This window comes from Pongo pygmaeus, chromosome 9 (assembly GCF_028885625.2).
Source record: "Pongo pygmaeus isolate AG05252 chromosome 9, NHGRI_mPonPyg2-v2.0_pri, whole genome shotgun sequence".
Classification (NCBI taxonomy): Eukaryota; Metazoa; Chordata; class Mammalia; order Primates; family Hominidae; genus Pongo; species Pongo pygmaeus.
This window is the reverse complement of record NC_072382.2, coordinates 96,040,058-96,052,821: the sequence shown is the minus strand read 5'-3', so window position 1 is coordinate 96,052,821 and position 12,764 is coordinate 96,040,058. Positions and strand designations below refer to the sequence as shown.

At 41.9% G+C, this 12,764-nt stretch overlaps 1 protein-coding gene across 2 annotated transcripts in view; it reads right to left on the bottom strand.

Annotated features, from left to right (window-relative positions):
* Positions 1 to 12,764, bottom strand: part of PIWIL4 (piwi like RNA-mediated gene silencing 4) — a 56,561-nt gene that overhangs the window by 27,775 nt on the left and 16,022 nt on the right. The window contains exons 5-10 of one of the 2 annotated variants that reach the window (XM_054437359.2): positions 12,440 to 12,561; positions 10,480 to 10,560; positions 8,760 to 8,957; positions 6,783 to 6,894; positions 2,370 to 2,493; positions 552 to 669 (exon numbers count right to left, since the gene is read on the bottom strand). In XM_054437359.2, the coding sequence (XP_054293334.2) occupies positions 552 to 669; positions 2,370 to 2,493; positions 6,783 to 6,894; positions 8,760 to 8,957; positions 10,480 to 10,560; positions 12,440 to 12,561 (755 nt within the window). The remainder of the gene's footprint in view (positions 1 to 551; positions 670 to 2,369; positions 2,494 to 6,782; positions 6,895 to 8,759; positions 8,958 to 10,479; positions 10,561 to 12,439; positions 12,562 to 12,764) is intronic. The other variant, XM_063671363.1, reaches the window with a different exon arrangement.

Below are 12,764 nucleotides of genomic sequence, written 5' to 3'. Positions count from 1 at the left end.
GCTCAATTTTCCAAACACATGTTATAGCAAACTGTCATAAATAAGAACTGAAACATAGTCTGATAATCAGATGGGCAGAACCAGATGGCACAAAGGTATATCTCAAATTTAAAAGGCACATAGTGGGGTTTTCCTAAAGTTCAGTCTGCTGAGGCCACTGTATTAAGAGCTGAGCATTCCTGACCCTGAATACTGGGGGCCTGGTGTTTTTCTGGTTGCTTTGTTTGCTTGAAGGTTGTTGTTGTTGTTTAGATTATAACCTTTCTTCTTTATTCAACATTTTATCCAGACCTCAATGTATGAAACAGATGAAAGCAGGGCATGAAGGTAAAGCAAGTGTTATTCCTATCAGCATGGCCTCCAACTAACTCCCTTCAAACCCTTAGTCCTGAGACATCTCAGATGAAGGGCTGTGGACAGCACAATTCAAAAGCTCCTTGCTCTGAATCAATATGAATGAGACATTTGCTTCAAGGAATATATCAGTGTTACATAGGCCATCTAATACTAAAAACTCAGCCCCAGGCAGGATGCATGCGGTGATCCAGTACCTCTGGATGTCATCCACAAGCCTGGCCAGGCGCTGCTGCCGGCCTGAAGGACTGAGACGTGTCTTTTCAGCCACAGCCTTCATCAGCTGGAAATCAGAGGTTGCCTGGCCAGTCAGCCCTATTAAATGCAAATGAAGACAAAGTGAGAAAATGAACATAAGCAACTCAGCCCATCAAAGGCCCAGTTTAAACCTTTCCACTTGAATGCATTCACCATCTGTATAGCACATCCAACAGAAATGAAAACCACGTATGTCATTTTAAGTTTTCTGGTAGCCACATTAAGAAAAGGCAAAAAAGAAACAGATGAAATTACTTTGAATAGTGTATATTATTTAGCCCAGTATATCCAACATATTATCGTTCCAACATGTAATCAACATAAAACATTTATTGATGAGGTAGTTTCCTTCTTTTTTTTTATACTAAGCCTTTCAAATCTGGGCTGTGTGTTACACTTAAAGCACACCTCCTCTCATTCTTTTAGTAGAGCTAGTCCCATTTCAAGTATTCAAAAACTCATGTGCTATTGGCTACTGTATTGGGTCCTGCAGACCTACAATATCAGAACACCATTAAGAATGAGCACCCCTTAGGCCGGGCGCTGTGGCTCACGCCTGTAATCCCAGCACTTCGGGAGGCCGAGGCAGGTGGATCACCTGAGGTCGGGAGTTTGAGACCAGCCTGACCAACATGGAGAAACCCCGTCTCTACTAAAAATACAAAATTAGCCGGGCGTGGTGGTGCTTGCCTGTAATCCCAGCTACTCAGGAGGCGGAGGCAGGAGAATCGCTTGAACCCGGGAGGCAGAGGTTGCAGTGAGCCAAGATCGCACCATTGCACTCCAGCCTGGGCAACAAGAGTGAAACTCCATCTCAAAAAAAAAAATAAAAAGAATGAACAACCCTCCTTCAAGGATTATATCCTCATTAATTTTTCTTCTTTTCTTTTCCTTTCTTTTTTTTTTTTTTTTTTTGAGACAGAGTCTTGCTCTGTCACTCAGGCTGGAGAGCAATGGCGTGATCGCGGCTCACTGCAACCTCTGCCTCTCGGGTTCAAGTGATCCTTCTGCCTCAGCCTCCTGAGTAGCTGGGATTACAGACGTGTGTCACCATGCCCAGCTAGTTTTTTATTTTTAATAGAGATGGGGTTTCACCATGTTGGCCAGGCTGGTCTCAAACTCCTGACCTCAGGTGATCTGCCCGCCTTGGCCTCCCAAAGTGCTAGGATTACAGGCGTGAGCCACCATGCCAGCCCTTCTTATTAATTTTTCTAATGGCAAAATAGATATATATGCATGAAAGCTGACTCAAGGAACACACAAATGCAAAATGTAGAAAGTCTTCCCTTCCTAGGCCTACCTGTTAGTCAAAAGAACATTGTTAAAAGTACTCGAGGCAGTTATTCAGATTTTACTGTATAATGAGGATTATATTCTGAAAATTCATGCAAAAAGAAAGTACAGATCATTCTAGCAACCACTCTAGTGATACACCTGAAGAAAATCTAAGTCACATTCCTTCCTATACTAGTAAATTCAAATAATGGCAAAGAGAAACTTGGTTTTAGGATGATATCAGGGGGTCTATTTTACATCAGAGTAATACATGGAATATACGAGATAAAGGAAATAGATTCCAAAGGGCACTCAATTCCCCCAACATGTCTCTATTATTGAATGAATTACTTAAAAGGCCCATCCTCCATGGGTTAAATCGATGTCCTGGCATTCAGGTAACTTAAAGAGCTTCTGCCCACTGCCAAGCATCAGGGGCCTGGATCCAGGAGCCTGACAGAGGTATAAAACACAAACATTACCTGTTAGAAAGCAGAGCTCAGGTATCAGGTGGGCGAGCCGAGCCTCACTGTTGTCATTTCTCTTCCTCTTTAACAGACTAACAAGCATGGGCTGATTTAGGTCAGATACAGTAATATCATACTGCTATAAAATGCAAGATTAATAAGAGAAAAGTTAACATGGAAGCACCGCCAGGTGAGCATCCTTACATTCAACAAGGTGATCCTAACATTAATATATAAATAAATCTAACCAATCCCATAGTTACCTACTTATTGCTACTTTCTTCCCAGGACCTATCTTTTATATCTGAGGGCCAGTTTTATTGTTTTAATTATCTTTTCTAACACAACACCATTAAAAATATCGTTTCCCTGCTGTCTCTCGGTTTCAGCCAGATTCAGAATAGACTCCAGCTGGTTCTACACATAGTTCAATGACATCGCTGGGACTGACTCACGGCCAGCATTTCCACTACTGATGACTGAGGCAGACTGCCCCATGCTTAACTATCTGGCTTTAAACATCTATATTCATTTTGAAAATATCTATACACAAGCTGGAGGTGAGTTACAGTGAGACAATCTCAGATTTCCCAAAAGAGCATGACTGTCCTTACCTTCTAGGATAGTAGGATGTTACAGGGAAGCAGCCCTGAAGTCTGACAAATGTGAATTTGATCCCCAGCTCCTCTATTTGCTTGGGCTGTGACACTGGGGAAGTGACTTAAGTTTTCTCATCTATGAAATAAGGATGCTCACAGGTGAAACAGTAGCTCACAGGTATCTTATGTAAACCACTAGCATGGGGTCTGGTTTATAATGAATCCCTGACAACTGTTAGTTCATATTCCTCTCCCTTTGCCATCCTAAACTTCAATTTCAGCAGTCTCACCTTGGCAAAAGCTCATTTACCCTCCAAAGACAAAGGTTACAATGAACACTCGTTTCCATTATAATTTAATCCACATTAGTGACAGAACAACTGGAATTATAATTTATAAAATGCCTGGGTATTGTGACGCTGAGATCAATAATCACAATTAAAGAAGTCAAATGTGGGCATTTCTATATTTCAAGAAAAACTTTGTCATTAAAATAAAAAACAAGAATGTCATTTGAAAGTAGCGGGTGCAACTGATGCTATGGCTAAGAAGTTTGGAGAAGCCTTTATCAAGTGAGTTTGTATGCATGACTCCATTAATTTAGAACACATGGCGTGCTTACTGTGTTCCAGGAACGGCAGTGGATAAGAAGACAAAAGAGGCACAGTCCCTGCCTTTCTGCATCAATACATTATCTACAAAGCAAGGTCCACAAGAAGCACAAACAATGCTTAACAAAGCACAACAAAGCACAACAAACCGATGAAAGAGATACTATTATTGTCCCCTTCGCAGATGAGAAAACACTGTGAAACACTAAGCAATCTTCCCAAGGCTCCATAACTGGAAATTAGCACAGCTAGGATTGATCTGTTAAGACTCTGCTTATTATACCACTCAGTACTGGATCCCTGGGCTGGAGTGGGAGGGGCGGGGAGGAAGAGAAGATGGTGGTAGTGACAGAATTATGGCTGGCAAATCAGGGAAGCCTCCATGCAGGTGGAGACCAAGAGAGGACCTTGAAGAAAACAAGGGAGTATGGAGAGTCTCAGGTAACAGCTCCAGCAAAATGAAGGCATCTTCCAGGAAGAAGGACTCTAGCTGGAGCATGGTCAAGAACTCTAGCCCCTAACCTGCTCTCACAAGGTAAATGTGACCCTCTCCCTTGCCCCAATTTTCTTAGCATTTGAAAATACTTTGTATGATAAGATAAAATAGAGAAATATAAAGGTCAATATCAGGATGTCTTCCACTTTGAAAACTGACTACATAATAATCAGTCTTTCTTTCCTGGGACAGGGAGGAGGGCACACTAGAAGTTGTCACAGTTTTCTTTCTTTTCCTCCCTAATTACAATATATATGCAGTGAAGCACAACTCATTTCAAAAAACAGTGACTGGGATTTTTACCATGATTCCCGTTTCAGAATGTCACAGGTCCTAAAATACTTCTGTTTAAATATGAACAAATTTAATCATGCAAGAAAGAAACCCAAATGTTTAACAAACTGTTGGTTTAATAAACACCGAACACATTTTATGCCAAGATGCTTTGCTAGATACTATGCATCAAGGATTAGCCAAACGCCATCCTTGCTCTCCAAGGAATATGTGTTCAAGAAGCAATGTGATGAACGCACAGGTACTTAGAAAGGAGAACAGCTTGCTCTTCTATGTGTATGACAGAAAGCAAGGTCAGAGAGGACTTCACACTTGGCCTTGAAGCTAGGATTTGACCTAGGGGTAAAGGAGAAAGGTACAGCGTGGCTTTCCGCAGATGCCTAGTGAACACACGCAAAGGCTGAGGAAGGTGTAGGCCAGAGTGGATGGGGTGATAAAGGCGTGGGGTGCATAGGAGGGATGCTGAGAAATATAAGAAAGAAAGAGGGGGCCAAACTATGCAGTGCTAGAGAGGAAGAAGCAGAGGATAGAAAAGGAGGAGGATGGTCTCCACTGTTCTCCCAGTGCTCACAAAGTGCAGGCACACTTCAATGCTCTGCGTGCGTAATTATCTTATTCGGTTCTTACACTACACCATGAAGGTAGACAGATAAATTTCCTTTACACATGACACTCTGAGTTTAGTGATTTACCCAGGGTTACACAGCTGGAGACAGGACCATCTTACTCCAGAGCTTGTGCTTGTAATCAGATTTCTGGGCAGCACTTCAGAAAGATCTCTGATGGCTGTGAGGATGAGGGATCACAGTGAGGAGAGAGCTAGGGCATAAAGAGTGATGGTAGGGGGAGGGGATCCACGAGATGGCCTGCATTAATGCAGTGGGAATAGGGCTGGAAAAGAGAAAATTCACGGATAAAGGATACAGAACTCATCTTGGTGACAAGTGAATGAGGAGGTTAAGGTGAAGAAGAGGAAGAAAGCAAAATCATTCCTATCTGAGCTACAGAATTTCCAAGGACAAACAGGAATGGGAAAGACAATGAATTCAGTCTGAATTATATTAGTTTGAGATGCCTGCAGGGTATTCATGCAAATATGTTCTGGAAATGGAGATGAATATGTAATTTGGGAATGAGGGCAAGGCAAAAACACTATATTTGAGCCATCTCAAAATACAACGAAAAGGTTCTATATGAGGGAACCATGGTGAATAATGGTTCCTTTGTGAGGAAGGAAGGAGGAAAATGTCAAAGGAGACTAAGAAGAACAACCTGAAAGTAGCGAAGAACCGCAGGGATGTGTCCCAGGAGTCAAGGAAGGAAGAGATCAGTTCCAGCCGGTGGGAGAGGTCACAGGTATCAAATGCACTGAAAGCCCTTTAGGATAAGAACAGTAACTGAACTTGACCTTTCTAGAACTACTTCTAAAGCAGCATAACTGGATACCAGACTGCTGAGGTTTCAGGAAGGAAGAACAGAAAAGGTGCTTGGAGCTAGTGTAAATGACTTTCTAAAGTTAGCTAAGGAGAAAAAGAGAGCTTTTCCTGAAAGTGTACAATGATCAAGAAAGGGTTTTTGTTTTTGTTTGTTTGTTTTAACCTGAATATTACTATACATTAAAGAGAAGGTGCTTTCAAAAGGAAGTGAACATGGAAGATGAGGGGTAGAGATAACTGTTGCAAATGTGACTAGAGCTTCCAGAGGCAGCAACAGATTCCATCAATAGTTTCTTGAGTATCCAAGATGTGCAAAGCACTGAGCTAGTCCTGGGAATCCAAAAATAAGGAGCCCCCTTCCCAGAGCTCAGTGTCTAGGATGGGGCTCAGACCATTTGTGTGGTGCCTGTGATGACCTGAAACAGGGAGGGGATCCTGGGAGGAATGCTTTGGGGCTCCCTTGAGACTTGATGGCTGAGCTGAGTATGCAAGGGTGTCTAGTGTACATCTGGCTGTGAAGGGGTATCCAGGAAAAGGAAGCAACATGTGTGAAAATGCACAGGGGAGAAACTGAGTCACACAATCACAAGAGACAATTACATCAGAGCCAGGGAAGGGAGCAGGGGAATGGGAAGAGATGAGGCTTTAAAGGCAGGATCTGGCCACATCATAAGGAGCCTTGGAAACCCTGCTAAGGGGCTTACCTGTGGTCCTAAGGCAATAAGGAGACATGGAAATGTATTAGCGTTGCGAGCAGTGTGATCAGATATGCTTTAAAGGGAGATCACTCAGACTACAGGAAGAAGGAAACAGGAGATAGGATGAGGGTCAACAGGAGACCGGGAGGGTGGGGATGAAGAAGAGAGACAAGTCAGAGAATCAGGTCGGAGGCAGACTCAGCCTACAATCTGGGGGACCTCTGAGACTTGGAATAAAGAGACTTCTCTGAGGTAAAAGGAAAGGAGATAGAGATGCATGAAGAAAAGTCCTACCTGCTTGTAGTAATCCACATAGGTGATCTCGGTGCCATCCCGCTTCTGAAAGGTGTGTGTGGGCTTCACTGACCAGTCAATGTCATCAATGGAGTAGGTTCTGTTATTGTATCTGCCAAATATAAAAAGTCTTTAAATTGTTTTTTAATCATCTAACATAAGCAGCTACTTCACCACACTTTTAATTCAACACATAAGATAGACTCCAGAATGTCAGAAATTATGAAAACAATAAAACAAGAATATTCACTTTTTAAAAAATAGCTCTTATCTGAAAAGGGCATTCCTTAATAATTTCGTATACAGGAAGACTTCTGTCCACATTCCAACAAAACCTGTGGGAAAGTCCTTAGACCACAGTCTATTTTTCTCACTGATAGATACTCTAACTTCAGGTACATCATTCTTAAATATTCAGAGGCTGAAGCATTGCTCAAAACTTTCCCATTATCTTCTGGTGTCACTCAGAGTTTCTGACCTCCCAGGTAGTTTTTCTGATAAAAAAAAGCACCAAAAGAAGGCCAATCAACCCACAATGCTGGCGTCTTGCTTAATCTCCCCGCTAGGGCTGGCCCTTGGCAAAACTACAAAACAGGTTAGCTAAGATTACTCTAAGCTCCTTCTCCCCTTCAGCACTGTGTAGCCTGGACTGTCCTCTCAGGATGACCCAGCCTAGGGGCAGAAACTACCACAGCAGATTTCTCTAGAGCTTTCGATTCTTTCCAAGATGACTTTGAAATGTGATAAGCTAATCCATCAAGATCATGACAGGAGGATAAGAGGGTAGCCTTCTCATACCAAGTAGTGTGGAATCCAGCCAGTCCCACCCCTCTGCTATATATCCCAGAAAACAAGTTTAAGTGGAAATTCTAAGCCAGAATAGAAGGCTAACAAGTCCCCTAAAAGAAGTATTCTTGCAGCCATAAAAAGGAACAGGATCATGTCCTTTGCAGGGACACGGATGGAGCTGGAAGCCATTATCCTCAGCAAACCAAGGCAGGAACAGAAAACCAAACACCGCATGTTCTCACTTATAAGCGGGAGCTGAAAAATGAGAACACATGGACACGAGGAGGGAAACAACACACACTGGGGCCTCTCAGGGGATAGGGTCGGGGAGAGGGAGAGCATTCTGAAAAATAGCTAATGCATGCTGGATTTAATACCTAGGTGATGGGTTGACAGGTGCAGCAAACCACCATGGCACACTTTTACCTATGTAACAAACCTGCACATCCTGCACATATATCCCAAAACTTAAAAAAATTTTTAAAAAGTATTCTTGGACTAGCAGCAGTATACAGTGAGCTTTTTAGTACTCAGGAAGTCATCCAAATTTTCCGTGTTTAACTCAGCTCAGTGTGCAATGAGGGCAAATTTTGTATACGTAAACCTAGAGGTTGCAAAGAAGTAAAATGTGGTCTCAACTTAAAAGACTCCTGAATCTAATAAAGAAGGTGAGACATGGAACTAACCTTCTGTCCTGTAAAATGAAATAAGATGGCCACAACAAGGTAGCCATAAGCAAAGTGTTACGGGCACAGCCCAGGGGAAGAAACTGAATAATTCCAACTGAGTAGGCAAATGGAGGTGTCAGAAAAGCCAGGACATTAGAATTAAGCTTTGTGAAAACTGAAGTTTAAAAGGCAGAATTTGGGGTAGGGAATCCAGGCAACTGAAGTGAACTGAATTGAACTGAACTGAAGCATGAAAAGTGCAGACCGCTGGGGGTTAGAATAGAGAGTGGCATTGGGGGAAAGGAGGGTACAGCAAGCGAGAATTTGGAGCCTGTGGACAGTCCAGAATGCCACACAAGGACGTGTGAACTCCAGACAGCAAAACAACCAGGTCTTCTAAACAGATGAGTAAACGGATTAGATCTGTAATATCGGGCCAATACTCCAACACTATTCCTATTCCCAAATACCATCAATGATTGATTTCTGAAGAAAAGTTTATTTAGACGCAGGCTTGTACCTTGTAAGGACAATGAGCCCTATTAGCTGCTTCTCACACATCTGGGTGAAACAGGACAAGCCAGTTCTTTGACAGAGAGCAGTCATGAATTCCAGAACCGTCTCATTCCGGAGGACTTTGTAACTCACATCAGCGCTAAACAGGAGCTTCCTTTCAAAATATGATACAGAAATGGCAAACCCAGGCCAAAGGGATAATCTTTAAAAACAAAAAAGAAAAAAAGGAATATTGTCAATGTTATACCGGAAACACAATAAAGATTTTTAAATGGTAGTTTTCTGTTCTAATTCTTGAGATCTTAACAAGATAATTTTTTTCTTTAGTCTGATTTCTTCCAGTTGTTGACTGAAAACTTTTTTTCAGCTGCAGTGTCTTTAAGCATACATTTAGGATAAAATACCTTACTGTAAAGCAGTTTCTCAGCCTTGGCACCACTAACATTTTGAACCGGATAATTTTTTGTTAGGGACCATCCTGTGTACTGTAGGATGTTTAGCAGCATTTCCCTGGCCTCTACCCACTAGATGCCAGTAGCAGCCTCCCAGCTGTGACAACCAAAAACGTCTCTAGACAATACAAAATGTTCCCTGAAGAAGGGGGGATATGTCCCTGCCTGAAAACCGTAACTATAGGAATAATACATGTATGGAGTGATCTGTCCCCGCAGGAAAACATCTAGGTTCAGAAAAGCACCCCAATTCAAAGGCGAGGGCAGTGGGTAGATTTAATGATGAGATTAAGAAATACAGAAGTGATATCACAAACAGATGTACAAGAGAAACCGGAACACAGCCTACAGTTTCTTCCCACATAAACTTAAAAATCTTGAATAAGAAGTTACAGAAATGGCATGAAATAATAGACTATTATTTTTAAAAATAATTCCAGTTTATATTTTGTGGACTATAAGTAGTCACTGTGATACTAAGCCAGCCTCCAGGACAGGCATATGTGCTGAGCACCTAGGGCAGTTTAGTATAATCTGCACCTATGAGATTTTCTAATCCAGGTGGACAGATTAGTGACAAGGATGAATTGGGTGCTTTATAGAGAACACGCTGACACTCTGAATGAACATATGGAAACTCCATCATTTTTCCTCCACCAGGCAGAAGGCCAAACACACCACTCCCATTTTCTATCTTTTATGCACTTCTCCCTTTATGTATCTACGTTTGGGCTACCAGTTGCCTCTCTGTCTATAGTTTGACCACAGTATTTTTGAGAGCTAAGTAACAACCAGTTCAAGACACAGCTGACCACTTTCCCTGAAGCCTCGAATTCCCAGTTTAGGTAGAAATTCTGCAGGTGTTCATAAGGATTCTATCCTTCACCAGAGTTATTTGGTTGGCTACTCTTTCTGATCCGTGCTGCCCTGACAATTTCATGTCAACCACTCTGGCTGTGCTAACAGCCTTTCAACAACAAAATACAGCTCATCCTGCTTTCATTATTACTTATTATACACAGAAAATTCAGTTTCTGAATTCCTTCTAGGATTTGTGATAATTATCTATCACACTAACATAAGAAAACAAAGCTGCTAGCTTCACGTTCACATGCACCATTTCATTAAAAAAACTTGAAAATTAAAAAAAATTCATTACATTTCATATCACAGCGTCTCTCACAGGAGGCATAATGGTATAATATTGCATCATAAATTATGTTGCTCACATTATAATAATTTCGGAGTAACAGAAAATATAAATAAACCTACTTGTGCTGGGGAATTTCCATTGGCTCTGAAGGATTATAGAAGTTCCGTCCAATTTGGTACATGGACAACTTTTTGAGGATCCTGCAAGTATTTTTTTTGAATTTTTGGTAAATATCAGTCAGTAACAGTGTAATTCTAAGTTCATACACTTACTGAACATAATGTTAAAAATATATAGGAAATACAGACCTCTCATTCTCACAGCACTGCAAGGTTTAGATACTAAATATACATATGAATGTCTATAAAGAAATATCACTTCTTCATATTTGAGAATACTACAACTGAAATTATTTTTATCTGTCTGGGTTTAGCTGCAGTGACAAATATGTGGTCAATTAGCCATTATGGCTGCAGTAGTAACATTCTGGTTAGCTTGGATGGGGTGCGATAAGCCATGCCTGCAGGCCTTTTTGACCTCTTCCCTACTTGGGGATGAGGACCTTATTTCTTTTTTTTTTTTTTTGAAATGGAGTTTCGCTCTTGTTGCCCAGGCTGGAGTGCAATGGTGTGATCTCAGCTCACTGCAACCTCCACCTCCCGGGTTAAGCAATTCTCTTGCCTCAGCCTCCGCAGCAGCTGGGGTTACAAGCAAGAGCGCCACCACGCCCGGCTAATTTTGTATTTTTGGTAGAGACGAGGTTTCTCCATGTTGGTCAGGCTGGTCTTGAACTCCTGACCTCAGGTGATCTGCCCGCCTCTGCCTCCCAAAGTGCTGGGATTACAGGTATGAGCCACCGGCCCAGCCGAGGATCTTATTTCTAATGAGGCTGCTCAGGCTCTCCAGGTGCTGCCAAATGACTAAGACTGTGTCTTCAGCAAGTAATCCTGGTCACCTTAGGAATTTGACCTACATGGGGGTTTCAGGCCAGGAAACAAGGGTTCCAACTGTGATTTTGGCTGCCAAGTGTCACTGAGCCTAAGCCCCTTTCTCTTAAAAATAAGGATTTTAATAGCACTTGCCTCAGGGTGCTCTAGTGAGGGTAAAGTAAGATAAAAGACAAGTGAAAGAACTTTCTCACTGAAAGCGTCTTCCAAATGTCAGCATGCAAGACTGGCTTCTGAAGAGCTGATATGCAGTAAGCTGAGGCTCACATATGACCAAAAGGTGCTGGACAAGACATCTGACTGGAATTAGGAATTAGGACATCTGGGTGGGGGAAGTTCCTGATGTGCCCTTATGACTCAGGAAATCCCCAAACTTCCCCATCTTCATGCCTTCCAGAGGTCACTGTTGAATAAAGGACTTGCCTGTAAGGTTTCTAACAGATCATCTTAATGATCCACACTAGCAGCATGTAAAACAGTGGTTCTCAAGCTTCAGTGTATCCTAAAAATGTGAATTTTTAGGCCTATCTGTGAACTTCTGTTTACTAACTAGATTCAGTGAGGGTCCAGGGAATATGCCTTTTATGGAGCTCCACTCCACCCCTAAGACGCTGGAGTATGTGATCCTTAGACCAGTCTGCAGAACACTGAAGAGCTGAGCTACAACCATGTAGATGTGGGGGAAAGAAATGGGCTGAGGGTGGAGCCAGGGCAGAAAGCAGACAGTGATCTTCTTTCCTAAATCAACCGGCTAGGAGAAAAACAAATTCTTCAGTTTGTTAAGCCAAACTTACTAAGTTTGCTAAATGAACTTTTAAGTCTGGGAAAAGACACAGAAAAAGAAGAAAAGGAAAAAGGTACCCTCCCTGCTACCAGTGAGACAGCAATAATCCCCATATTATTTGTCTCAACTTAGGATAATACTGGATATTAACAGTTTGTGCCACTGAGTGGCTGTAATGGGCTGCATTGCACATTATTGTTCATGTATGAGAAGGTACTTGAGAAATTGCCCTAACGGTGGCATCACTGCTGGCACACTGCCTACAAAATGGTCGATTATTTTAATACCCAGGCTCTATGCTGAAAGGTATCATTAGCCCAAATTAAATTCACATTTCCAGTGCCTTACTTTCTGAAGATGATATTGAAGACCTGGATGCACACGGGAGAACTTGATGGCAGCTCCCTCTTCAGGGTGATAGTCATCTTTATAGTCTCACCTCTTTGAGTTTCACTTGACAACTCTGTGACCTGGGAAAAAGAGGTACTTAATATGCACCCTACAAATTATCCCCAAGTGTGCAGAATGCAGATTATAAAGCCATATTACATCACAATGTAATATGCATTAACAAAAACAAAACTGCAGGTGTTAGTATATGAGTAATAATCTAATCATCACATTATGTTCAGAGGGCTTTTTTTCTCTGTATCTTGCCAATCCTAAAAAAACA